The 26,221-nt window shown below is 42.7% G+C and overlaps 1 protein-coding gene across 5 annotated transcripts in view; it reads right to left on the bottom strand.

Annotated features, from left to right (window-relative positions):
- The window catches only part of LOC117560499 (adenylate cyclase type 1-like), a 52,634-nt gene that overhangs the window by 16,361 nt on the left and 10,052 nt on the right, over positions 1-26,221 (bottom strand). The window contains exons 4-11 of one of the 5 annotated variants that reach the window (XM_034237365.1): positions 25,775-25,886; positions 18,419-18,546; positions 17,482-17,640; positions 16,017-16,158; positions 14,766-14,930; positions 2,203-2,397; positions 967-1,064; positions 717-801 (exon numbers count right to left, since the gene is read on the bottom strand). In XM_034237365.1, coding sequence (XP_034093256.1) covers positions 717-801; positions 967-1,064; positions 2,203-2,397; positions 14,766-14,930; positions 16,017-16,158; positions 17,482-17,640; positions 18,419-18,546; positions 25,775-25,886 — 1,084 coding nt within the window. Of the gene's footprint in view, positions 1-716; positions 802-966; positions 1,065-1,088; positions 2,041-2,202; positions 2,398-14,765; positions 14,931-16,016; positions 16,159-17,481; positions 17,641-18,418; positions 18,547-25,774; positions 25,887-26,221 lie in introns of those variants that run through there. The other 4 variants (XM_034237366.1, XR_004571176.1, XM_034237367.1 and 1 more) reach the window with 4 other exon arrangements.

Raw genomic sequence — 26,221 nt, forward strand, 5'->3', positions numbered from 1 at the left:
GTTGAAGCTACAATCCTCATCTTGATACAACAACACTAAATGTGGCATTTATATTGTAAATATAAGAACTTGTTTTTCGATATCGCAGCTCTTACTGTTCAGAGCACCTGATGCTTTTATTTTGCAACTCTCAAGAGAGTGCTATCACGTGAGAAAGGGCTTCAGGGCATCCTAAAAAAAACATGGAAATTAGATAGTATCCAGTTCCCTCATCTCAAAGTCAACAATTTGTTTTGGTTAGAAATAAGGACTGTGGTTAATACAAGCTGAAGACATTTTCATGTTCTATGACATATTATTCAATGTCAATACGTTTCTTCACTTTTGAATGTGAAAGGTGTCATAAAATGGTCTGTTTCTAACAAAAACCATATTAGATTATTAACCGTCATTAAATCAAACACGAGTCTGTTTTTAAAGTCAACTTTTTTACTTTGCCAATTGCATTTATGCTTCAAAAATCAAAGACTGATATTAACATGAGAAGATTATGCTGTTGAATAAAACATGTCCGTTTAATAAATGTGTTTTTGTCACAGGTCTTATTTCCTGCAATATTTGAAAATCCAATGGAAAATCCCATTGGCTTTTGTCGAGGGAGCCCTTCTGATGATAACTTCTGGTTCCTCTACAAAAAGACGTTACTACTGCACTACTCCATAAACAGAGTCAAGTCTCTGAGCAGCAGCCTGTGGGAGGAGGTGTAGGAGTCCTACCTGAACACTGGTGAGATGCAGGTACATGACACAGGCCACGTGGAAACATACACACAGCACCAGCAACAGCAGCACCAGCATCCCCCTGAGAGAGCAGAGGAGAGACCAGAGTCAGAAGGGCTTTCCCACTTTTCCACTGACTGCAGTAAAAACACCTTCCTTTTTAATTGTCACACCAGATCATGCCCAATCCAATTACAAAAATGGACAAACTGCAAATGTGGAGGAGTGTGTGTTTGTGTGTACGTACTGTGGGATCATTAGCAAATAGATAAGGCCAAACAGTGCAGCAAGGATCAGAGAGAGAACCACCGCGCTGATGAAATGGTCATCATACACCTGGTGATACTAAGAAAGGACAAACAAGAGAGGAAAAGTCGACATAGGAAGCTTCCATCCATTATTTTATGTGTATCTGGTTCTAGGTAAGATTCGGTCAAATACCCTTCTCCATGGAAAATCATGACCATGTTTTAACACCAAAGTTTGACATTGTGTAAGAACATTATTTCCAATGTGATGATCATCACTTTGCGCCCATTGCAAGAATGTTTTTCTTGATAAAGACTAACATAAGTAAGTGATTGGCCTGAACATTTGAAGGTGTATTGAGCACCTCACAGTGCTAAACAACAGGGCCATCTCACACATCGCAACTACAACAGAACTGGACATCACAGACCAACTCAGTCAGTACCTCGCCCCACTGCCACACGGACGTGAGTACAGAACATTGAAATATAAAAGAGCTGGATAAAGCTTGTTTCCTGCAGTCATTGCTGCCTTAAATAACAGGCCTCGCTGAGTGTAACTGCCATGTGTGTCGCTATCTATTATTGTCTATTTTATTGTTGTTGTTTATATATTGTATGTATATTGTGTACATGTACAGTTCTGTGAAAATGAATTTCCCCCTCCGGACAATACATCTAATCTAATCTTAGCAGCAAATACTCCAACCTTCAAGACAATTACTAAATGCAAATATAGCATGATAATTAACGCAGCACCAATCAGGGTGAAAATGGAAGGAAGTCAAGTTTTTGTATCTCTGCTACCAGTTCTAATGTAAAGATCACACACACACACACACACACCCATCCCTGTTCTGCGTCTCCTTTATGACTCTACCCACGCAGACACAGGAGAAAGATATCACGTGTGCCGCTCAGACGTTCCCAAATCATTATCTGCACCCCCTCCTGAGAGGGTGGGTGGATTCCTCTCACACACACACACACACACACACACACACACACACACACACACACACACACACACACACACACACACACACACACACACACACACACACAGATACAGGCTGAGGTGTGGGAGAGACGGAGAAAGGGGAGAAATTAGAGACTGAGAATAAGATCGGGTGGGGGGCTGCAGTCACGAGGCATGATGTTGTGTGATGAGGAAAGTATGCATTTGTAAAAATAATCCAAGTTTCTTTGCAGATGTTCAGTGAGTGATTCCTCACCCTACGCTCCCTGTCTCTGCTCCTGTAGAACAGGGTGATGTATTTGAGGTCTGTTGTCTCGGACTCGCTCTGCCGCGCCTCGATGAGCCGCCCGATGTAGCGGTTGACTCGTGTTCCTGGGGAGTGCTGCACGGCGGCGGCTGAGGAAGAAGTCCGATTTCTCAGTTTATCTGGAGCAGTCCGCAGGGCTCTCCGCTGTCAGACAACAAGAAGACAACACAATCAGTCTCTGCAGAGGCAAGGCCTGGCTGATGTGCGACAGTTGGCTGGTGTTGTGAGGAATACCAATGCAGAGTTTGTGAAGTCAGTATTTCATCACTGTAACATTCACAAACATCAGTGGAAAACAGATGAAAAGCATCAAACACTAAATTGTGTGATGTAATTTGAACAGATAACCTAACAAATCATCATCCTCAGTCGGGTTGATTTGTTTGGCTTTACCACTTAAACTTTTGAGGATTCAGAGCTAAACTGTTGGCTAAAGTAAGTTCAAGTTAATGGTTGTAAAATAACACAACGAAGGCTACAAGCATTGGCTAAAATACAAATTGACTAATGCGTAAACATAAAAAAACAAAAAGTCAGTTATAAAAGTGGCCAAATCAATGCTAAAGCAAGGATATCAAAATATGTCTAAAATGAGTAAAGGAACCGAAAAACGAACTTCATAACCTGTGGAATCTGAACCTTGGTCTGAGGTCACAACTTATAGGGTGTTATTGAATTAAATCAATCCAGTCTCACGGCATTTCGTGTTCACCAACACGATTTTCCCCTTTTTTTTGTGTTGCACAGCACGATTTTAAAAGCAATGTATTTCTACTGGTAATGTGTTTCGTGCCTGCAGCACGTATTTTTCTCCGATCGGGTCGTGGAAGACCGGAAGCTGTGTGGTTCATAAAAACATGTTCTTACTCAATATCAAGCCACAATTATTGCTTTTATTTTAAATCGTATCATTTCGGACTTTTGTTGCCGTCTGTGAGGAAAATAAATGGGGCTCAGAGCCTCAGGATACTGAAATCTGTATTTTAAAATTTTGTTTCCTTCTAATTTGTTATTCTTTTCAAAATAACACACTGTTATTTACTCACCAATAACACACAATTATCCTTATTTATTGGTTTAATTCCATAATCTCGGGATTTTTTGGCGTCCGTCAGGAACTGAATTTCAAAATAAAAATAACTGGAAACAGACGTAGGCATTTCGAGCGATTACCCAAGATCCTCAGCTATGGTTTAAGCTCGCTGATTGGATGTTTTAGCCGCAATGCATGCTGGGATTTGGTGTTTATATTATATGAAATCCGGAAAACATTTTAAAAGAATAAAATAATACTTAATTCCGAGTGCTCTTGCTTTTCTCTTTGAAAGTCATCACATAACGGCATTGTAATACACGGTTCGGCTGCATTGTATATTACAGATCTGCCGTAGTTCTTTATTTATAGAGCCCTGATGAGAAGACCTTTGGAAAAACTGAAGAAATGCCGCCGAAACTGAATACTTGACGTGGATCATAAATATATCAACAATTAAACAACATCTTCAATTTCTCTTCACACAATACGTCTCCTTGCAGTATCAACACTAATTCGGCTGACTTTTACATTTGATCTAATTCATAGATAGGTTATATTTACACCATAACGGTGCACAGCTGATATAAAAGGACTTGTAGTTTTTAAGATATTACTGATTTGAATTGAATTGAATTTTGAATGTAAGAATGTAAATACTGAGTCTGAAATAGTATAGCAATATGCTGTAAAATTATGTGAAAGCATGAATAAAACTACACATCTTCAGATGTTGTACTTACAAAGTGTCCTACACTAATAATACAAAGTTATTATGGCCGTGTGTACCTTGTGCGCACCGCCTAGTGGTTAAAGCACGTTATTGAATTATTGTTTTTATGTGTTATATTTGATTAAAAAAATATTAAGAGTACATACTTTCATAAGGGGAAAGTAGAAAGTCTGTGATAGAAATATAGAATATAAAAAATCAAGAAGATACTATAAGTGATCTCTACAATAAAACAGTTTAGTGCAGGATGTACAAAGATATTAATAGGAGGAGGTGCAAAACAGAAAAACGAATTAACCTTTATTTAAACATTAAATAACAGATTAAGGTCTTCTTTTAAATAAGAAAAAAACTTTGGGGGTATCTATCTACAGATAAATATTAAGCCTGACAAAGTACTTAACGTCTAATATATTGCTTTCCTGCAATGTTAACTATGTTGAAGCACTTATTTTAACTGATATTATACATATGAATTATACTCTTATGTATGTAGATAGAATAAGAAATGTGCAGAATATGACAGTTTAATGGTGGATGTACACACATATTGATAGATGTCTTGTAATGCACTATTGAGGAACCTGTGACCCAAGTTTTTCATTCATTGCATAACTACACCGTAGTTGTGTATATGATATGTCAATAAACCTTTGAAAATCTTGAAAGGGATGTGCAAAATAGCCATAATATACAGTCTTTAATTAACTATTAGTAGAGAATAACGAGTAATGAATATACTTTATTACTCGTTTCCATTCATGTCAATTGCAGATACATGTTTAGTCTTCTCAAGCACCAACTATCAAATATCTCTCCTGATTGTTGGCACTTGACAATCACCTTACCTGAATTAAGTCGGATTTAAGGGTTGTTTATATTTCACATCATTAATCAGAATCTGCAAAGTAACTCAAATAAGTGTAGTGGAGTAAAAATACCAGGTTAACCTCTGAATTGTAGTGGAGTAGAATTACAAAGTAACAATGAGCTGTCATGTGGGTATATATTAATGCTGCGCATAATGGACACAAGCGATTTTCACCCATTTATTAATTATATGTTTTACATTTGATAACACCAATGTGTTTAATACTGGCAACTTCTAATTGTAGGAAAAACGAAAACGTTCAGTAGAGACGTCCCATAGAACAGTTTACGAAACACAATAGCCAGCATGTGTAGTTCTGGGGGGGTGAGGAAAATAAATGGGGCTCAGAGCCTCAGAATACTGAAATCTGTATTTTTTCAAATCTCTTTTTCCTTCTAATTTGTTATTATTGACATTGCTTTTAAAATCGTTCTGTGTGACACGAAAAATCGTGTTGGTGAACACGAATCAATAGATTAATTTCGTGACTATAACACGAAATGCCGTGAGACCGTGTTGGCATGTTAGCCCGGTTTTGTTAGCATGTTATTATGTATGATATCAAATAGTGAAGTAGCTAATTGAAAAAAAGTAACATTATCATTTTAGACAACCACGGCAAGTTTAGCACATTACCTTAACTGTTAATCAAACGTGGTAACAAGCTACAGCAATGTTGTGTGTTTACAAAGGCTAAGCATTCATTTAAAACTACAACTAAGCTAACACTTATCAGATTTTTTTTTGCTGTGTTGTTGTAAACAAGCGAACATGTTTACCTGTTTAAAGTGGACCTATTCCTGTTAGGATCTGTCTGTGTTGGTGTTTTTCTTGTCTTTTTCTATCTTTGGGTTTCCTGTTTTATTTTGTAAAGTGTTCACCCCCGTTTCCTGCCTGTTTGCTTTCTGTCTGTTTCCCTCCCTGATTACCCGATTGTGTTCACCTGGTGCCTCTGTGTTTTCTCCTCCCTCCTCACCTGTCTCGTGTTTATGTGATTAGTCCTGGGTGTATTTAAGTTCTGGGTTTTCTGTCTCTCTTTGTCGGGTTGTCTTGTGTATTGACGTGGTCTTCGGTGAGTGTCCTGTTCTGTCTGTACGTATATATAGCCTTGAAATAAAGGAACTATTTTTGTCACTTAAATCTGCATTTGGGTCCTGCTTCCTACACACACCGTAACATTACAACCCGACCTAAATATGGGCCCAGCAGATCCTTTTGAGCAGGAGCTATTGGAGTTTTCCTTGGCTTTGGATGACTGCTCGTATCGATGGTTGGGAGCGTCCAGGGTTCAGCAGCGAGAGGCTGTTCTGGCAGAGGCACGCCGGATTACTATGGAGAAGCCAGGCTTGGTTAAATTCTTATCGGGCAGGATTTTGGATTTTCTCACGGTGTGTTATCCCTGCCTGACAGCCCCAGGCCTCCCAACTCCCGTTTGGTACCACACGCATCGGTGTGGTCCGTCTGGCGTCAGCCCCTGCTTCTCACCCAGTGTTTGCTACAGTCCAGGAGCCTCCTCAGGTCACTTTCCTAGTCCCTTCTCCAGTCCCCCCTTTAGTCGCCTCTCTAGTCCCTTCTCTGGTCCCTTCTCTAGTCCCTTCTCTAGTCCCACCTCTAGTCCCACCTCTAGTCCCACCTCTAGTCCCACCTCGAGTTCCCTCTCGAGTCCCCTTTCCAGTTCCCTCTCGAGTCCCATCTCGAGTCCCCTTTCGAGATACCTCTCAAGTCACCTCTCAAGCCCTCTCTCCAGTCACCTCTCGAGTCTCTTCTCGAGTCCCCTCTCAAGTCACCTCTCAAGTCCCCTCTCCAGTTCCCTCCTCTAGTCCCTCCTCTAGTCCCTCCTCTAGTCCCTCCTCAAGTCCCCTCTCTAGTCCCTCCTCAAGTCCCCTCTCTAGTTCCCCTCTCGAGTCCCCTCTTGAGTTCCCTCCTCTAGTTCCTCCTCTAGTCCCTCCTCTAGTCCCCTCTGGAGTCCTCTCTCTAGTTCCCCTCTCGAGTCTCCTCTCGAGTCCCCTCTCGAGTTCCCCCTTGGTTCCCCTCTCGAGTCCCCTCTCGAGTCACGTCTCACGTCCCTACCCAATGTCCTGGTCCGTTGGAGGTTCCGCTGGGGATCCTGCCAACTCCATGTCCTGTCCCGTTGGAGGCCCCGTCGACTACTCCTCTGCCGGGGGTCCTACCAATCGTATGTCTGTCCCGTTGGAGGTCCCGCCGTCTATTCTCCTGCCGGGGGTCCTGCCAGCTCCTTGTCCTGTCTCGTTGGAGGTCCCGCCGACTACTCTCCTGCCGGGGGTCCTGCCAACCCTTTGTCCTGTCTCGTTGGAGGTCCCGTCGTCTACTCTCCTGCCGGGGGTCCTGCCAATCCTGTGTCCTGTCCCGTTGGAGGCCCTGCCGACTACTCTCCTGCCAGGGGTCCTGCCAACCCTTTGTCCTGTCTCGTTGGAGGTCCCGCCGTCTACTCTGCTGCCGGGGGTCCTGTCAATCCTATGTCCTGTGCCGCTGGAGGCCCCGCCGACTACTCTTCTGCCGGGGGTCCTGCCAACCCTTTGTCCTGTCTCGTTGGAGGCCCCGCCGACTACTCTCCTGCCGGGGGTCCTGCCAACCCTGTGTCCTGTGCCGTTGGAGGCCCGGCCGACTACTCTTCTATCGGGGGTCCTGCCAACCCCATGTCCTGTCTCGTTGGAGGTCTCGACGACTACTCTCCTGCCGGGGGTCCTGCCAACCCTTTGTCCTGTCTCGTTGGAGGTCCCGCCGACTGCTCTCCTGGCGGGGGTCATGCCAGCCCTTTGTCCTGTGCCGTTGGAGGCCCCGCCGACTACTCTCCTGCCGGGGGTCCTGCCAACCCTTTGTCCTGTGCCGTTGGAGGCCCCGCCGACTACTCTCCTGCCGGGGGTCCTGCCAACCCTTTGTCCTGTCCCCTTGGAGGTCCCGCCGTGTACTCTCCTGCCGGGGGTCCTGCCAGCTCCTTGTCCTGTGCCGTTGGAGGCCCCGCCGACTACTCTCCTGCCGGGGGTCCTGCCAACCCTTTGTCCTGTCCCCTTGGAGGTCCCGCCGTCTACTCTCCTGCCGGGGGTCCTGCCAGCTCCTTGTCCTGTCTCGTTGGAGGTCCCGCCGACTGCTCTCCTGGCGGGGGTCCTGCCAGCCCTTTGTCCTGTGCCGTTGGAGGCCCCGCCGACTACTCTCCTGCCGGGGGTCCTGCCAACCCTTTGTCCTGTCTCGTTGGAGGTCCCGCCGTCTACTCTACTGCCGGGGGTCCTGCCAATCATATGTCCTGTGCCGTTGGAGGCCCCGCCGACTACTCTCCTGCCGGGGGTCCTGCCAACCCTGTGTCCTGTCCCGTTGGAGGTCCCGCCGACTGCTCTCCTGCCGGGGGTCCCTGCCAATCCCGTGTCCTGGTCCTCTTCTGTGGGGGATCCTGCCGAGGCCTGTCCCACCAGCTCCGACACCGGGTCCTGCCCGGCCTCCGGCGCTGTCCCGTCAGCGCCTTCCTGCCCGGCCTCCGGAGCTGTCTGGTCTTCGCCCTCGAGCCTGGCCCCCTGAGAGCCACGGTCTTCGCCCTCGAGCCCGGCCCCCTGAGAGCCGCGGTCTTCGCCCTCGAGCCCGGCCCCCTGAGAGCCGCGGTCTTCGCCCTCGAGCCCGGCCCCCTGAAAGCCGCGGTCTTCGCCCTCGAGCCCGGCCCCCTGAGAGCCACGGTCTTCGCCCTCAAGCCCGGCCCCCTGAGAGCCGCGGTCTTCACCCTCGAACCCGGCCCCCTGAGTGCCGCGGTCCTCGCCCTCGGGCCCGGTCCCCTGACTCTTCCTGCCGTTGCCTTCGCCCTCGAGCCCGGCCCCTTGACTCTTCCTGCCGCTGCCTTCGCCCCTCCATGGTCCCCACCTTGGACTCTGTCTTGCCCCCGGGCCGTCCGCCCGAGTCCCCCTTTTTGGACTCTGCCTTGCCCCCGGGCCGTCCGCCCGAGACCCCTTCCTGGTCCTCTGCCGTGCCCCTGGGCGGTCAGTTCAGTCCCGTACTCCTGACCCCCTCCACCCACCCTGGTGGCTTAGTGATGCGTCCCTCCTCCGGACCCCCTCCATCCACCCTGCTTGAGGTTTTGGATTTTTGTTTTGTTTTGGGACGTCTGGGATCCGTCCCTTGAGGGGGGGGGGTACTGTTAGGATCTGTCTGTGTTGGGTTTTCTGTCTCTCTTTGTCGGGTTGTCTTGTGTATTGACGTGGTCTTCGGTGAGTGTCCTGTTCTGTCTGTACGTATATATAGCCTTGAAATAAAGGAACTATTTTTGTCACTTAAATCTGCATTTGGGTCCTGCTTCCTACACACACCGTAACAATTATGCTATATTGGAAAAATATATTGTAGGGCCATACCTATACAAAACATGTCTGTGAAGTGTTTTGCTTAAAATACCAAACAGATCACCCATTGAAGCCATGCCTCATACTGCTCATACCCCTCTTTTGCAGCCCTGTTAGAGAAATGTGGATTTTGGGTCCTTAGCTTGACAAATATAAAAGAGGAGGCGGAGCTAATGCCTGATCAGAATTCTACCGGAGATAAAGTTAAATTCTGCTGTGATAAAACGCCATCCTGTTCTAAACCACATCAAAGATTATTTCTGAAACAGTATCTCAAATGCTTTTTCTCTTGCGGGTTTATCACAAGGTGAGTTCCTTTTTTTTATTTCCTGCTTTTTAAACACATGTGCTCTTCAGTACAGGTTAGCTCTGAGTGTTAGCGAGGCTTGCTAATGTAAACAAAGACGAGATTACGTCCAAAACACTTCAGGCATTGTTTCTGATGACAACTTTCTGTGGGTCCGCTGCCGATTTGACGTCAGATCGGCAGCAAATATGTATCCGCTAGAGATGTTAAGATTCACCGATTCGCATCGGTGCACCGGCATAAACGTTCAAGATGCGAGTGCACCGGTTGAAAGAGTGCACATCGGCTACAGTTTGGGTTGAACCGGGTTGAACTCGCGATGCATCGATTGCGTAGCGTCTTTGCATCGGTAAAAAACCGATTCATTCATATAAAATCCCCTAATCTTGTCAACGCTCAGCAGATACGATCTTTGATATCTTCGCCACTACGGAGGCCGAGAATCTCAGTTATCAACACACACGGAAGTCGAGGAGAAAGAGAAACACAGCGCACCGAAAAATACCTACAAATCAAACGTTTGGCAACACTTCGGATTGTTCAAGAAAGACGGTGTAATAGTCCTTTATGCTAGGCTATATAGTTGACCGCAGGTCATGGAGAGTAATAAGGTATCCGTAGACCTTTGTATGAGGTATCTTTATTACTTAACAGGTCTACAGCCATGATACATAGATCCGTCCTAGATGCGGGCTTGCATACACACAGTATCACTCCGCAGCCGCACCCCATCAGTAACGTCCTGATGGTATATGTGCGCGGCACAGACGGTCAACTTGAAAAATCGCTCGCAAATTGTTAACGATGCCGAGCCGATTTAAAGTACACAAGTAGTACGAGGAACTTAGCGACGCACATAAAGAGTCGACATGGGGTCTGCGGCTGAAAAGAGAAACCTCAAAGTTAGACATATGAGTTAAATCACTCAGTGAGGTGTTCTGTCAGAGAGAGTGGTGTTTAGTTTACAGCAGCCTGTGACGGCCAATAATAATTTAAATGTATTCCTCACTGTAAGCAGTTATGAAATACCTGTTTGTGAAAGGTTATTTGTATTATTTATTGTTCATATAGAACCCACCGCTTTCTGCTCACTGGTGAGTTAGCTTATGAATGAGTGTTAAGCACATCAGGCTGGCAGCTGTATGGGCATTGCTCTGTTATTTGCACATTGTTAATCATGAGCAATGCATCCTTACATTGTTTAACTGTGAGGTGTTATACAATTGTACTCTGGAGAGCTTTTAAAGGTAAAAAAATAAACGGCATGATGGGATGTGCAGTACCAAATATGTAAAGCACTTTTTTGTTAATGTATGATTTGCTGCATATAAGGAATAAAACAAAAATCCTCTGTCGTACCAAATTGAAGTATCATTATTTTTGCATCGTGTTGAATCGCATCGTATCGCACCGAATCGCATAATGTTGAATCAAATCGTATCGAACTGTATCGCAACAGGGGTGAATCGTATCGTATCGCATCGCCTGGTGTTTCAAATGTATCGTTAATGTATCGTATCGTGGCAACGTATCGAGATGCGCATCGCATCGGCCTCAGTGATGGAGATGCACATCCCTAGTATCCGCTCGTTGTACACCCGTTTTTAAAAGATTTGGGTACGGGGGAAAAGAGAGAGGGTTTTATTTTCTGACGCTGCGTGAGTTCCGCGACGCACCGGGGACACATATTTATGTATAAAAGACATCACAAAGTGCATTTTGCATGATAGGTCCCCTTTAAGTAAGAGAGATGACAAGCATTTGATGATATGAATTAAGTTCTCCTTTTTAATCTGACATGCCACAACACTAACGTTTCAGGCAGTAATTATATACAAACAATTAAATGCAGGAAGATCCCCCTGTTACGTGAATGTTTTGCATTTTACAGTAATTGCCTTTTGGGTTTGATATAATCTTGTGGTGCTTCCAGGGGAGATGCTTTTAAGAAGCTGGCCTGATGCCATAAACAAAATAAGGCCAAAGTTAAAAATAAACACAATTATGAGACAACACCTTACTTAGAGCAACACATTAGAAGGACAAAAACATCATTTGTTATTCCTAAAACTGTCAGTGCTGTTCACCAGGGACATAATGTAAGACTGTTTCAAGATACCACAAATAATGTTATTATATGAGCACTATCCAGTGGCGTAACAAGGTTGTGATTGGCCCCGGTGCAAATATTGTTTTGGGCCTCCCCCCATCGCCCCAAACATAAGCGCACACTGATGCGCTCACACACGCACGGACATCAGTGCCGGTGCCAGAGATTTTCTTTGGGGGTGCTGTGGGGTAGCTTGACGTTTCACAGAGGGTGCTCAAACATTTAGGGTTTTCCCTCAATCTACCGGGCGCTACAGTGGAATTTTCTAATGCAACACTCCCCACACGCACATACACAGTATATATATACTTGTTACAATGAAGATAATCAGCTCACAGCATATAGGTGTAAGCAGGGGTAAAGTGCTATGTTTATAAGTGGGGGGTGGACCTAATATCCTCTAGGGTCCGGGGGTATGGTCCCCCGGGAAGATTATTTTTTTTAATATTGAAGTTAAAAGCATCAATCTGGTGCACTTTGAGAGCAAAATGAAGAGATCTATGGATACATCTCTCAACACCCATTTGAAACAGAACTGGAAACAGATTTACTTTTTCTTTATGGATATTTTAAAAATCACTCCCCTTTTAAAGTGTATTCTTGTTTTACTGTCATATAGTATTTCATAACTGTTTTTCATTTATTCTCTTATTGTTTTATAACTATAATGATCATATGAAGGTGTGCCTCGGAAAAAATTGTTTAAATTAATCGTGACCAAACCGTTTGAGACCCACTGAGATAACTTAGACTAAAGTTAACTATCTAAACACTCAGAGTCCTTTAGCTCACCTGACTCCCTCAGTCTGACAGGAGAGGACATTCCCTTCACCTTGTTGTATAAACAGCTCCTTATATCCGTTAGTGCAGCTAGCTAAACATATGCTAACAACACGATCCCTGGCACCGGTGCACTCTCTCTCTCTCGCACGCGCTTAATCACACTAAATGCGTGCCTGCCACACACACACACAAACAGAGCCGAGCTTGAATGAAACACGGAGACCCAGAAGTACTTGTTCTGTACTGTGGCATATTTTTTTCGAATCAATCATTTTTAAAATTATGAATTTCACACGTAAAAATAAAAAAGATACATACTTTTCTTGGGGGTGCTTGGGTGGTGCTATGGCTATCCTAGGGGGAGCTTCAGCACCCGCTAGCGCCCCCCTGGCGACGCCTATGACAGACATACTGTACACAACCACTCAGAAGCGCCACATGTAGGCTATCAACAACAGCCTGCCCTGGCCTCAAACCACCACAGCCTGACAACGGCACAGCGAACTAAGAAGAGGATTACACCTGTTTCCTTGATGTTTGTCTCTGGGGAATGGGCCGGTAGGCCTTCATGGACCGGTTGCTATAATATAGCATTGCTAACGTTAGCGCTCCTGGCCTGCTCTGGCCTGCTCTGGCCTGCTCTGGGCCCCTGGCCGGCTCTGGGCCCGGTTACGCCACTGGCACTATCTGTCATAAAACAAGCACATGCTGTACTTTTTTTATAGTTAAAGTATTACCAGTAGTTATTTTAAGAGTGGTTGTCGGTCAGTTCTCTGTTTCACTTACAGGTATTTGACAGTTACAGAATTATAATTAGAGTGTGAAGTATATTTAAAATGTACACCTGCTTCAGTGCTTCTACAATATGAAATGAAAAAGGCAGCTCTTTCATTTAATCATCCAGCCTCTCTGGAAGTGACACAAAGATGGTTATATAATTACTGTTCTTGTTATACAGTTACATCCATCTTCACAAGCCATTTAGTCTCATTTAAATCCTTAAAGTCGGAAGGGGATTTTCATTCAAGTTTCCTGAAGCTAGTTTTTCTTGCTACAGGAACTTTTGTGAATTCTAAAGTCACAGTTGACACGTTTTGAATCAAGCTGATTTGTACTACAGTATAAGGCAAAAAAAGAGAATTGCAAATCATTAGTTGATTTTTGGAGTAAAGAAGTTAATTAAAAAGAGACTATTTTTCCAGGTAGTCACATATTCAGTACTTCCAAAAGGGAGGTACCAGTCCTCCAATCTAGCTAAATGCATAACTTGCATGTGCAGCATTTGGAGGCAGATATTGTGCACAACAGTTACTTTTATTCCAAATTACTACTGATAATACACTGTGACTGGCAGCCTGTCTGAGCAACTCTTCTTTGTTTCTACTTTTTTGCATTTGCTGTTGCTGCCATGACACATGAATTTCCCTACAGGGTCCATCTTATCTTATTTTAGAATTATTTAGGAGGTGCTAGCAGAAATTGAAGCTCTTCTCCAGCAGCTTTCCGATAGAACTGTAGCACATATTGTACATTGCACATCTGCAGAGTCTTGCTTCATATGCAAAACCTTTATTTTAATTTAACTCTCAACAATTAAACAACGCTATTCCCTACAAACTGGCAAGAGATAGATAAAGGTTGGACAGATTACAAACATTCCATTGCATCTTTCTGATGATGAAAAGTCTGTATTTAGTTTATATATTTTTAAAGATTAAACCAAATAAAATGCACAAGTGCATTATAAAATGCTGTGTCACAATACTAGGATTTTGGCTACTTGGATAATCATGTAACAATGTGGCTAATGCTATTAGAGGAGATGATACCAGGCTGCGGGTGATTACCAGCAGTCATAAGGCAACCTCATCAGAATCATGAAGTACTAATGCCCAGCCAAGCTTTCTGACAGGCGGACCCTGTGATGCCATAACACCAATCATCAATCACCAAATAACATCACACCAAGGAACCAACCAGCAGCACTGATACTGCTGCAGGAAAGCAAATATAGTCACAAAGAGAATGAGAAACATATGAATAAGCGAAATTGTTCATTATTGATTCATCCGAGCATTATTTGATAGATTAATCTATTCATTGTTACATTTATAAATTGTGAGATAATGGTAAAAAGTGTTCATCCCAGTTTCTTTATGTCCAAGGGGATGTCTTTAAATACAAACCATTTGTATTTGATATGACATAACACTACAGCTCCATTAAAAGGGATTTATCCTTCTACATAACCCAGATATATTCATATCTACTTTGTACAGTAGTTGTACACACGTGCATGCACATTACAGAATAATGATTTATATGCGATACAGACTCTAAATACCTTGTCGTCATCATCGCAGGACATGGCGTTGGAGAAGGGGATCTCGGCCTTGAACATCTTCCTACAGTGCATCAGCTGGACCAGCAGGTAGCACACCGTCTTGAACTTCATCCTCTTGGCTGGTTTGATGTCTGACAGAATAAGACCTGGGAAGATCTGGAGATGAGGAAGAAGAAATCAGATGATCAGTACAAATTTGAAACAGTTGGTGGTACATAAAACACGAACAACTTTTTCTACCTACAATCTTCCAATTTATGTTTATGTAAACCAGCTCTTTTCCAGATGTTTTTTATTAGAGATTTTATGGGAATAAAGTAAGCATTGGCATGTGACCGCAGACAACAGTACCCACAGTTAGCATACTAACGTACATGCAAACAGCTACATAATGTAAATAGGGTATATGGCATCTAACAAGGTAATGTGTTGTATGCAAATTATGTTTAGCATTTTATCGCAAATCAGTATTTAGAATGTAAAGTCGATGAATGAAAGTTGTTTGGCATCATGTTTTGTTTGTCATGTTAGCATGTTAGCCTATATTTAACATTGCTCACATGTTAGCATTAACTTTGAACTAAAGCTAAAGCTGATAGGCTTTCAGTAATTTGTTTCAAGTAAACCTGATAAACCTATAACCGCTTTCTATGGTGCTAAATTAGAAATCAGGTACAGTGAAAGTTTGTTCAAAATGTAATGGCAAAACTAAAACCTACTGTACAACCTAGTGTTGATTTCACAAAATGTAACATTGAAACTTCAATCATTACCAACCTCTTTTACCTACAAAAATACATTATTTTGAAATGCAGTTTCTTTAATAATAAACCTGAGAAACTGTTGCATTATGTAGTCAAGGACTGGAGAAAATAATGACCTGATGACAACTCATTTTAACGTGCTTTGGCAGAATTGTCTCATTCATGGAAATAAAGTATGTTTGAGTGGGGTATTTACAGTGACGGTGCAACGTTAGTGAGTGTGTGTGTGTGTGTATGCGTGTGTGTGAATGCTCACACACATACTTTAGCTGTGGATTTAAAATGCTATGAGCAGGCACACTCAGCTCTCAGGCATATGTACAGTAGATAGTGATATTATCCATGTGTATGCCAGCTTAACACATGGCCTCCCTACCTCCCTCTCTGCATCAGAGGATTAACTATTATAACACTGATAGATGTGTCGCCTCTCCAGTAAGAGAGAAGACCTGCAAAACCAGAGATGACAGTGGCGTACTTTGCGTCTGTGTGGGGGCACGATGAAAAATGTTTCTATTTGATGTTTCTGTAGGAAGGCATGTCTCTCGTGTCCGAGGCCCGGCTCCACCTCGTAGTCTCCATTCAAACACTCCAGGGTGGTCCTTGTGATGTGCACCTTGCTGGGAGCACAAGCAGAGCAGAGGACGCAAGGCAGTTAGAGATACAAGTCTGACACTAAGGTCTCAAATCATTATCCCTCTCATTATTTTCATCCGCATAAAAACCCTTTGGCTGGCTCAATATTCTTCACAGCAGAGAAATGTTCATGCTAGCGACTTATTTAATCTGGTTACCAGTCCTCAAATCGTATTACTTCACTTGAAACAAGACCAAAATGAGCCAATGCAGTGACCTAATTTAGCTGCTTTTTTAATGTAAATCAGCTTGTGATGAGATTTCCCGAATGAAGGATTTATTTAACAAAAGTGGCCTGCTTTACTTCTGCGGTCTTTAAAAAGAAATAATCATAATGCCGCATCAAAGAGATGTAATTCAATGCAAATAACATTTTTAGGAGCAAATATGAAATGTAAAAAGCATCATCTTGGGGACTCAACATTTCATTCTGGGAAAAAAAAACCATTCTAAATTCAGCCAAAGCCCAAAGATATCTCATAATAAGGAAACGTATGCTTATGACATCCTTACTTTAGATAACAACATCTGTATCTGAAAACAAGGTCATAATTAAGAAAACCAACTTATATTAGATAAAGATCTTGTAATTATGAGATGTTCATGGTGATGCTATGTCATTAAACTGCCTGGTAATTACAAGATAGCATCTTCAGTTTGTCTTTCTTTGGTAAATGCAATGTGCCTCTGTGGTTTTGGAAATGTTTATTAGGTTGCAACTACATAAACAACATCTGTCAGGTGGCTAAATTCATTTCAGTTTTTTGTCTTCTCTGTGCATTTTTTATATATTGGTTTTATCAATATAAAAGTGATTTAAAAAAACATGTACTGTTCCTGAGGTTCATATGCAGAAAGAATACATTTCCCAGCTGTTACTTCTGTGAACAGATGCACACATCATAAGCCTATATTATATCGCTGTTGCTGGGATACTGTGTGTGTGTGTGTGTGTGTGTGTGTGTGTGTGTGTGTGTGTGTGTGTGTGTGTGTGTGTGTGTGTGTGTGTGTGTGCGTGTATGTGTGTGTGTGTGTGTGTGTGTGTGTGTGTGTGTGGTGTGTGTGTGTGTGTGGTGTGTGTGTGTGTGTGTGTGTGCGTGTATGTGTGTGTGTGTGTGTGTGTGTGTGTGTGCGTGTATGTGTGTGTGTGTGTGTGTGGTGTGTGTGTGTGTGTGTGTGTGTGTGTGTGTGTGTGTGTGTGTGTGTGTGTGTGTGTGTGTGTGTGTGTGTGTGTGTGTGTGAACTGTGAACTGTGAACTGTGACTGCTCAGAATCTAGTTGCAGTGGGTGTAAGAGTCAGCACTGACCCAGGCAGCCCTCCAGCCTCCATCACATTTGCCAGTGTGACATCATTTGACCAGACGTCATACTGCCATTTCCTGAGGCCCAGCACGCCACACAGCACCCGTCCTGTGTGCAGACCTACCCGCATGTTCAGATCCACCTCCGTCGCCTCCACCACGGACCTGCGGGAAGGGGGAGGGGGAGGTTAATCTCAAAACCAAGAAAATGTTATGTTTGGGTGTTAGGTAGCAAGATCAAAACACAAATGACATTCCATCAGCTTCAACTGTAATTGATATTTAGTTTAGATTGTAAACATTATGCTGCAGCATCTTAGCATTGCACTGGTAAGCATCCTATTATTGCTGCATTTATCTCTACTTTATAATGTTGTTGCTCTTAATTTAGGAACTACCTAACTTATATTAAAAAAAAATTCTGGCTGTTAACAGATTAACTATTTATCATTATGCTTGATTTTCTATGTTTGATGTTCAACTGGATCAACATGCATATACAACTTTTTTAAATGTCTATGTGGCGTCACACGCTCTCATAGTAATTTTCTCCTAAAAAGGGCCTTAATACCATTTGCGCTAAGGGGTAGACACTAATGACTAATTATGTGTGTTGCATTCATGTTGAGTAAACTTTAATGTTTAGCCGTCTACCCAAAATCTAAACTTAACAATTGCCGTGATAAATGTGTTTATCAAAAGTATTTTCACATTGTTGTATTGCTCATTTTAATACCAGTATAAAATCAGTGCTTTTTCCATCGCTACCAGTAGCAGGGGAAGTCAGCCCTTTTAAGGAAGACAGCACCTTAACAGTGGTCTAAAAATAGAAAATGGTGTGTGTGTGTGTGTGTGTGTGTGTGTGTGTGTGTGTGTGTGTGTGTGTGTGTGTGTGTGTGTATGTGTGTGTGTGTGTGTGTGTGTGTGTGTGTGTGAGACTCACGCGATCGTGTCAATCATGTCCAGTCCCATCTCCACACAGCAGTGGGCGTGGTCTGCTTTGGGTTGGGTCAGTCCTGACACACAGTAGTAACAGTCCCCGAGGATCTTTATCCTCCTGCAGTGATTCTCCTTCAGACACAATGAGACGGACACGTGATTGTCTGAAACAGCATACTGCAGTATACAGAGAATGTTAGTTATACTACTAGTAGTCATAGCTGCTAATACATTGGCTATCGAGGTGGTACTGTTCATCTGTCTGTTAATACAACACTTCGGTCCGTACTGAAATATCTGAATTGCCCTGAAGGTGTCCAGGATCACTTGCTATAAATTGGATGATTGCTTACATTTTCCCTCTCGCAACATCATCAGCTTAATATCTCAATTTCTCCAACAGAGATATTGATGATGGAATACCTGCAAAAGGAATGACATTTTCAACAACCTCAGCTGGCTTTTAGTTTAGTGAAGCTAGACTACATGCAAAACTAAAACGTTGAACAGGGTAATCATTTATACCTATACCTATAAGCATTGATATGATGAAGAACCTCAGCATTATGACATTAGCAGCCTCAAAGAGCTACTAGCATGGCTCTAGATTGTTAGTCCCAATCCCATTGTTCCCTCAAATACTCTTTTTTGTCAAAACAGCATTATTAAGCAACATTCCCAAAAATAATTGATGAATAAACTCATGTGTTTTTAATGTGCTATCTTTAATCGTAATGTAGTGCTATGTAAAGTTATTATGCCAGGCTAAACACCCATGGTGTGCCGGTCCTCCTTGCTTCCTTTATTTTCTTTTAACGCCTCAAGGCTTCAGCTGGTAACCCTGTGCTTAACGTCAGAAAGCTATGAACTGTGGGAAGTTCCCTTTCGGCAAAGTCTGCAGAAATGCGGCCTTACAGAAAGCATGCATAAAGGGATGTCCGCGAGAGAGCCCTCAAGCACTTGACAATTTGACAGTGGGTCCGCTATAAGCACTCGTGGAGTTTGCGGAAAGGCACCCTCCAAGACTGAGAGTCGGAGAGTGTGTATATTAGAATTGGCCCAGTCTTTTTTTTTAGCAGTAGATCTTACAGTCCATCATTAAAAGTAGTCCAATTCTCTGGATCTGGATCACAGATTGCTAGTTGTAATGCCTTACCAAGTCATTATGACAGGACCATTGCTATACAAACTTATTTTTCTTTCTTAAAATTAGTTTATAGCAACAGTTTGAAATCGTGACTTCGGCCATTTCTACATGTATTGGCCGCGAGTTGGTCGCACTAAACATAAAGAATGAGCTTTCTTTTATTCCTGTACAAACACAGCATGGATGCCTCAGCTGCATCTCTGCTTATGTAAATCAGATGTGTGTACTCGTGCAACCATGTGTGTGTTTGCAGTTGAGGCCAACTCTAATTGCTCCGACATGCTCTTGAAGTAGGATCCCGCCCACACATTCCCAGACAGATCAGCTATTTGTCACATAGCACATTGTGCACAAAATCCACAAACTAAAACACAAACACCAATACCTCTATGACACAGGAACACACACACAACCCTGCATAGCTACATGCATACATACTGTACAGGTACTTCTGTTTAGTCGCATGTGCAGGGTTTCCATTTGGCGCTGTATCACTCATAGTCATCAAAATATCGTAATGGTAGACCGTACAAAGCTTAGCCTGCAGGCACCCTCTGAGTGACAAACATATGCAGACACACACACAGACACACACACACATACAAAGGCTTCATGACAAATGCAGTGTAAGAGGTGGGGATGAGAAGAGAGGAGACGGGGTGCTCTGGTTTTCTGCTCATGAGAGCAGAAAGATTCTGGCGTGGGAGGATATGAGGAACGGAGTGTTTGTGTGTGTGTGTGTGTGTGTGTGTGTGTGTGTGTGTGTGTGTGTGTGTGTGTGTGTGTGTGTGTGTGTGTGTGTGTGTGTGTGTGTGTGTGTGTGTGTATGTGTGTGTGTGTGTGTGTGTGTGCGTGCGTGCGTGCGTGCGTGCGTGCGTGCGTGCGTGCGTGCGTGCGTGTGTGTGTGTGTGTGTGTGTGCATGTTAACAGAAATGAGAGAGAAATTATCAGCTGACAGAAAGCCATGTCTCTGGAGAAAGGACAAATGCTTAGGATTTTAAACCAAATGATTGGGGACAGTTGGTCTAATTGGTGGAAAAATCAATGTTCTCAATTAGCCTTGTTACATTTCACTACGGTTAGTGAAATGTCAGGGTTAAGTAAGGCCTATGTCTGTTATGGTTAAGTTTAGGTTGAGCCTTGGGGTAATAAATGTGTTGTGTAGCGTACACAGACAAGCTCAGTAGTTGTGACAGAGCCTGTTTGAAAGTGAATTTCTCTCTCGCTAACACGACAGGGTATACATCTCAATTAGGATGCAGCTGCGGTTACACACACACACACACACACAGGAAGACACATGCGCAAAATATATCCTCACAAGGTTTCCATATAATGGCTTTCTGAGTGCTGGAGCACTGATAGCACGCTGCAGATCACCTTGTACCTTGCTCTCTTGGCCTCCCTCTTCTCTCTAACTCTCACCCTGCATTAAGCCATGACTGATTGCTGAGATGCAAAATGAACTCAAGAGTGATAATCCTGCTGAGCATATGACTGTTGTGTGTGCATATGTGTGCGTGTGCATGCAGAAAGGGAGAGTAAACTGTCCGAAGAGATCTCTTGGCTGGGAGAAGAAGAGGTCAGCCGAGTTGCACGCCGAGCGTTGAGTGGGAATGCGCTGTGACCGACATTATGGACAAGATTAACTTTTATTTATCATCAGAAATAAGATCTATTTCATGATTGCATCATAACAATAAACGATTATATTATGTTAAGTTAGGTGTGAACATTTACCATAAATCTAAAATATGTGAGATGAGACCATGTGCATAACAAACTCTGCAGATAGCTGAAAACACACATCCATTACATATGATTACTTTATAATAAAGTTGATGATGTTTGCAAACAATTACACATCCACAATCTCTATATAGGGTCAATATTAAAGATGCAATAATGGATGTTTTGACACAATAGAGTGCCACAGTGACGCATCCTAAACCCCGGAAGTAAACTCCTTCCGGTTCCTTATCTATCTATCTATCATAAATCTATCTATTAGATTTATGATTCGAAAATTATAAAAGTAGGGTAGACATGTGGAGATTATCCGGCTGAACAAAACGTGATCTGTCTCTTCAATCTGTGTCAACCACAGACCTTATTTCGAGCTATTTTCCAAAATCCTATGGAGAAATTGCATTGGTTTTTGTCGAAGGAACCGGACGTGGTAAAATGCTAACTTACTTCCTGGTTTTAGGACGCGTCACTGTGGAGCTGAAAAACTGAGAGGTAACATTATACAACAGTTCACAATTCCACTGGGGTTGTGTTTGTTTCTACCTCACGAATTTAGTCAAATTGTAATGCTACTTTTAGCTCTGGTTTGGTCTCCACCAACTCCTGAGAAACTAAAGTTACTCTTTAGCTGCTAATTGCTCCGCTTTCTCAACCAGTCAATGATCTTGATTGGCAATGTTGTCATTAAACCCAATGTTCTGGACAAAACAATCTGAACTCAAGGGCTACTCACTTGCTTTTTAACCCAATCTCACTGCAGTTATAAGTGGATTGAGCATGCTCAGAGAAAGACCAAGTAGGGTATCTTTGATGTGCTCAGAGTTACACTGGACTGCAGGTCACATTATGATATCAGCTGATGAACACCATGACATGTGCAAGAAATAGTACTGCACCATTTGGGTTATAAACTGTGTGTGTGTTTGTGTGTTTGTGCATGTGTTGAGGTATAGTCTTAAGCCTACTGCAATTGGTAGTGGATAGAACTATGTCTGTGTATGTGTGTGTATGTGTGTGTATGTGTGTGTGTGTGTGTGTGTGTGTGTGTGTGTGTGTGTGTGTGTGTGTGTGTGTGTGTGTGTGTGTGTGTGTGTGTGTGTGTGTGTGTGTGTGTGTGTGTGTGTGTGTGTGTGTGTGTGTGTGTGTGTGTGTTTGTGTGTCTCATGCAGTATTAATATTGTCTAGCGGCAGATAACCTATCACTCACCTAATCTCCTTTCCCGTAAAACAAAACCACGCAGGCTTACTGACTCCAATGTTTGCAATAATTCACACACAATCTCTATATATCAAGTGCAGTAGTCCCAGTAGTGCTCCGACACACACTTACACACAAACACACACCATGTCCTCAGGTCTTATCTCCACTTTGTCAAAAGATGTGTTCACTCATCTCTCCCTATCTTCCAGTTAATTCTCCTTCTTAACCTTCATCTCCTCCTCCTCCTCCTCCTCCTCCTCCTCCTCCTCCTCCTCCTCCTCCTCCTCCTCGACTTGCACCATTGGATCAATATATGGCTTGGCATAATAAATCAGCTGCGGAACTAAATAAAATATTTCATGTCCTTGCAGGACTTTTTTGTTTAAGGCTTTTCTCAAACTTCTGAAAGCAGTCATTCATATAATACAAAGCAATCTGCTGTGTCCCGTATGAAACCAGAATTGATTAGGTCACATCACTTCCATCCATGCCTTTTCCTTCTGTAGTTTTTCAACTTAACCCACAATCTAATGCTAAACTTAAAGGGGCTCTATTATGCTTTTTGGGGGTTTTCCCTTTCCTGTGTTACATAGGTTTGTGTGCATGTAAATGGTCTTCAAAAGCTAAAATCCATCATAAATTCCCTCCAGAGTGGGTTTCTCTCCCACACCAACCAACCTGCCTAAAAAACCTCCACTGTAATCCTTTGTTTGCTTCCGTAACATGACATCACTAGGTAATACTCAAGCTACAACACATTGTACATGATAAGGGGTGGGATATAATTAAGTTGTTGATCAATCACAACAGTGCCGGCCAGCCAACCAATCAGAGCAGACTGGGCTCTGGTTTCAGACAGAGGGTGAAAAGAGGTGAAAAATAAAGACCTTTTTGAACATGAAAGCATGTAAACAGGACACAGTGTGGCACAAATCAAATGAAACCAGAACATGTGCATAATAGGGCTCCTTCCCTGTGAAGACAGACGCTTATTTTCGAAAAAGACTGAATGCACTGACAACAATGAAGAGACTCCACCAATACGTTGCATATATCCATACCCGCATATTAATCAGCTGAAACATTTTTTAAATATTTAAGATCATATGCAAAAGAGAAGAAGTTGTTGGAAATGAACATCTTTTATATCAGGCTCCCTCGAACAGTGCACATTAAATATGTATAAAAAGGAAACACTTGTACAAATTTAAAATAAGAAAAACGATAATGTAAGACATTAAGTAGGAAAGTGCAGTAATCCGAAAGATGTTTTAAGTCATTTTATAAAATAGTTGCCCTAACACACTTTGTCCACCTAATAACACTGACAAGTTGTGTTTCATCCTCTCGGTACGTGGTTATAATACTCCAACACCCACATTTAAAGCCGCTTTAATCAATATTTTAATACAAACAATAGATGAAATGACTCTGTGTAATGAGAAAGGGGGTTCCTTGCTAACTCAGCAGTTCCCTTCAGTCCACCGCTGTGGTTTTAGTGCCTGCAAATGTATAGCTGTCAGCATTCTCGTTAGCAGGCAGCTGTTTCATCATTAAACTGTGCTCTGAACCCCCTGTACGCTACATTACATATTACAATGTGGAATCAAATGTAAGAGTTAGAGGAGACTATGTGTATAATAATTCAAGCCACCTGTACATATATATATATATATATATATATATATATATATATATATATATATATATCTCAATAACCTATCAATCATTGGAGATGCATCACTTGAGGAACAGGCTATCATTTAAACATCTAGGGATTTTAATTAACCTTGATCACAATGTGATTATCCACTCATTTTCATATTGTAATTATGAATGACATACACTAAGGGGCAGAGATGGGAAGTAGTGGACTACAAATACTTTGTTACTGTACTTAAGTACATTTTTCTGGTATCAGTACTTTACTCCACTACTTCTTTTTCTGACGACTTTTTACTTTTACTTCTTACATTTTTAACAGAAATACCTGTACTTTCTACTTCTTACATTTCTAAAACAGGTTTGTTACTTTAGTTTTAATCTACGTTTGTTGGCGTGATGGTTATTATTTAGAGTCAGTTGCGTGCCTATTGATTTGAACACGATCTGTGTATCCATCATTTCCTGGTGTTCTCTAACGCAGCGTCCACACGGCAGCGTGCGTTGAAGCTTGCCGGCGGGTGTGTCTGAAGCTCGACCAACAACCAATCACATGAATCTCCCGCCCCGGACACACAAGCTGTTGTGCACCGACAGAAATGTTGAGATTTATGTTGTTTTTTGGTTGTATTGTCTTCCACTTCCTGTTTTGTTTTGTCACTCACCGTTTACCTGTCATTCCAGACTCATCAGCACCAGCCCCGCCCCTGATTGTTCCCACCTGTGTCTTGTTACCCTGTGTTTAAATTCCCTTGTCTCCCAGTGTTCAGTGTCAGTTCGTTTTTGTCTATTGCCATGGTCAGATATTTGCTCTTGTCTCTTACCACAGTCAGGTCTATGCTCTCTTTGTGCTCTTGTAAAAGTTTTGATCCTCACTACGTGAGCGTTTTCATTTTGTTCTCCATTTTTGTCATCTCAGCTAGAGATTGATAGAGACCATTTTTTGTTGTTCATTTTTGCTGTTCTTGATAAAATAAAGTATCTTACAAATGCTTTACCTCTGTCTCCCGGGTCGTGCAATTGGGTCCTACCTCCTAAGTGTCTGAGTTCTTAACACAAGCACGCGGTTTGATTGGCTAGAGCTTGTACTGGCATATGATTTGATTGGCTGACGCTTCTGTCGAAGCTTCAAAAGTTGAACATTTCTCAACTTTTGAAGCGAGCAACGGAGGCAAAGCGAAGTGACGGAACCACAATGCAGTTCGGCAAAGCTTGACGTCACCCCATTCAAAGTGAATGGGAAGCTGCGTTGAAGCGTCAACGCACGCCGCCGTGTGGACTGGCCGTAAAGAAGACGGACCAATGAGAACTTTGTCATTTTGCTGTTGTTCAGCATCGAAACATTCATTTGCTAACAATGACATTATTGTCCTATTAATATAAAGGGAGGTCAGGTACTGTTTAAAACAGTTGGTAGTTATGGGTACATTTTGAAGCCCATACTTCTTTACTTTTAATTGACTAAAGAAGTTTAGTCAGTACTTCTACTTTTACCAGAGTATTTTTAAACACGAATATCTGTACTTCTACTTGAGTAAAGGATGTGTGTACTTTTGCCATCTCTGCTAAGGGGTAGCATCGGGGGATGGGAGAGCACTTACTGTAGCCAGCTCATCAAACTTCCCGAAGAGTTCGTTGAGCAGCTTGACCAGTTCCTGAGCAGTACACTGAGAAGCCAAGCTGGTGAAACCCACGATGTCTGCAAACAGGATGCTGTCAGAAGGAAGAGAAATAAGGGTTATACTCTGATGTGAAGAGCTCTATATCTCCTGACAGCTGATGTCCTCATGTGCTCCAGGAAGGAAACTACTCTATTCTTATCTCTTTGACAAAACTGACAACAAAATACCAACAGGTCCCACCGAAGCAGAGAAATGAACTAATGGCGATCAAAAGAGAAGCAAGAGTAATCCAATCCCTGATAAGTGGAATTGTCTTCTCTGCCAAGCACTAAATCAATTACAGGTCTGAATTGCCTGCTGCTGTAGTGGGGGGAGGAAGGTGATGAAAGCTACTTAGCCCCTCATTAATTTGCTCGGATGGCAACC

The sequence above is a fragment of the Gymnodraco acuticeps genome, unplaced genomic scaffold (genome assembly GCF_902827175.1).
Source record: "Gymnodraco acuticeps unplaced genomic scaffold, fGymAcu1.1, whole genome shotgun sequence".
Classification (NCBI taxonomy): Eukaryota; Metazoa; Chordata; class Actinopteri; order Perciformes; family Bathydraconidae; genus Gymnodraco; species Gymnodraco acuticeps.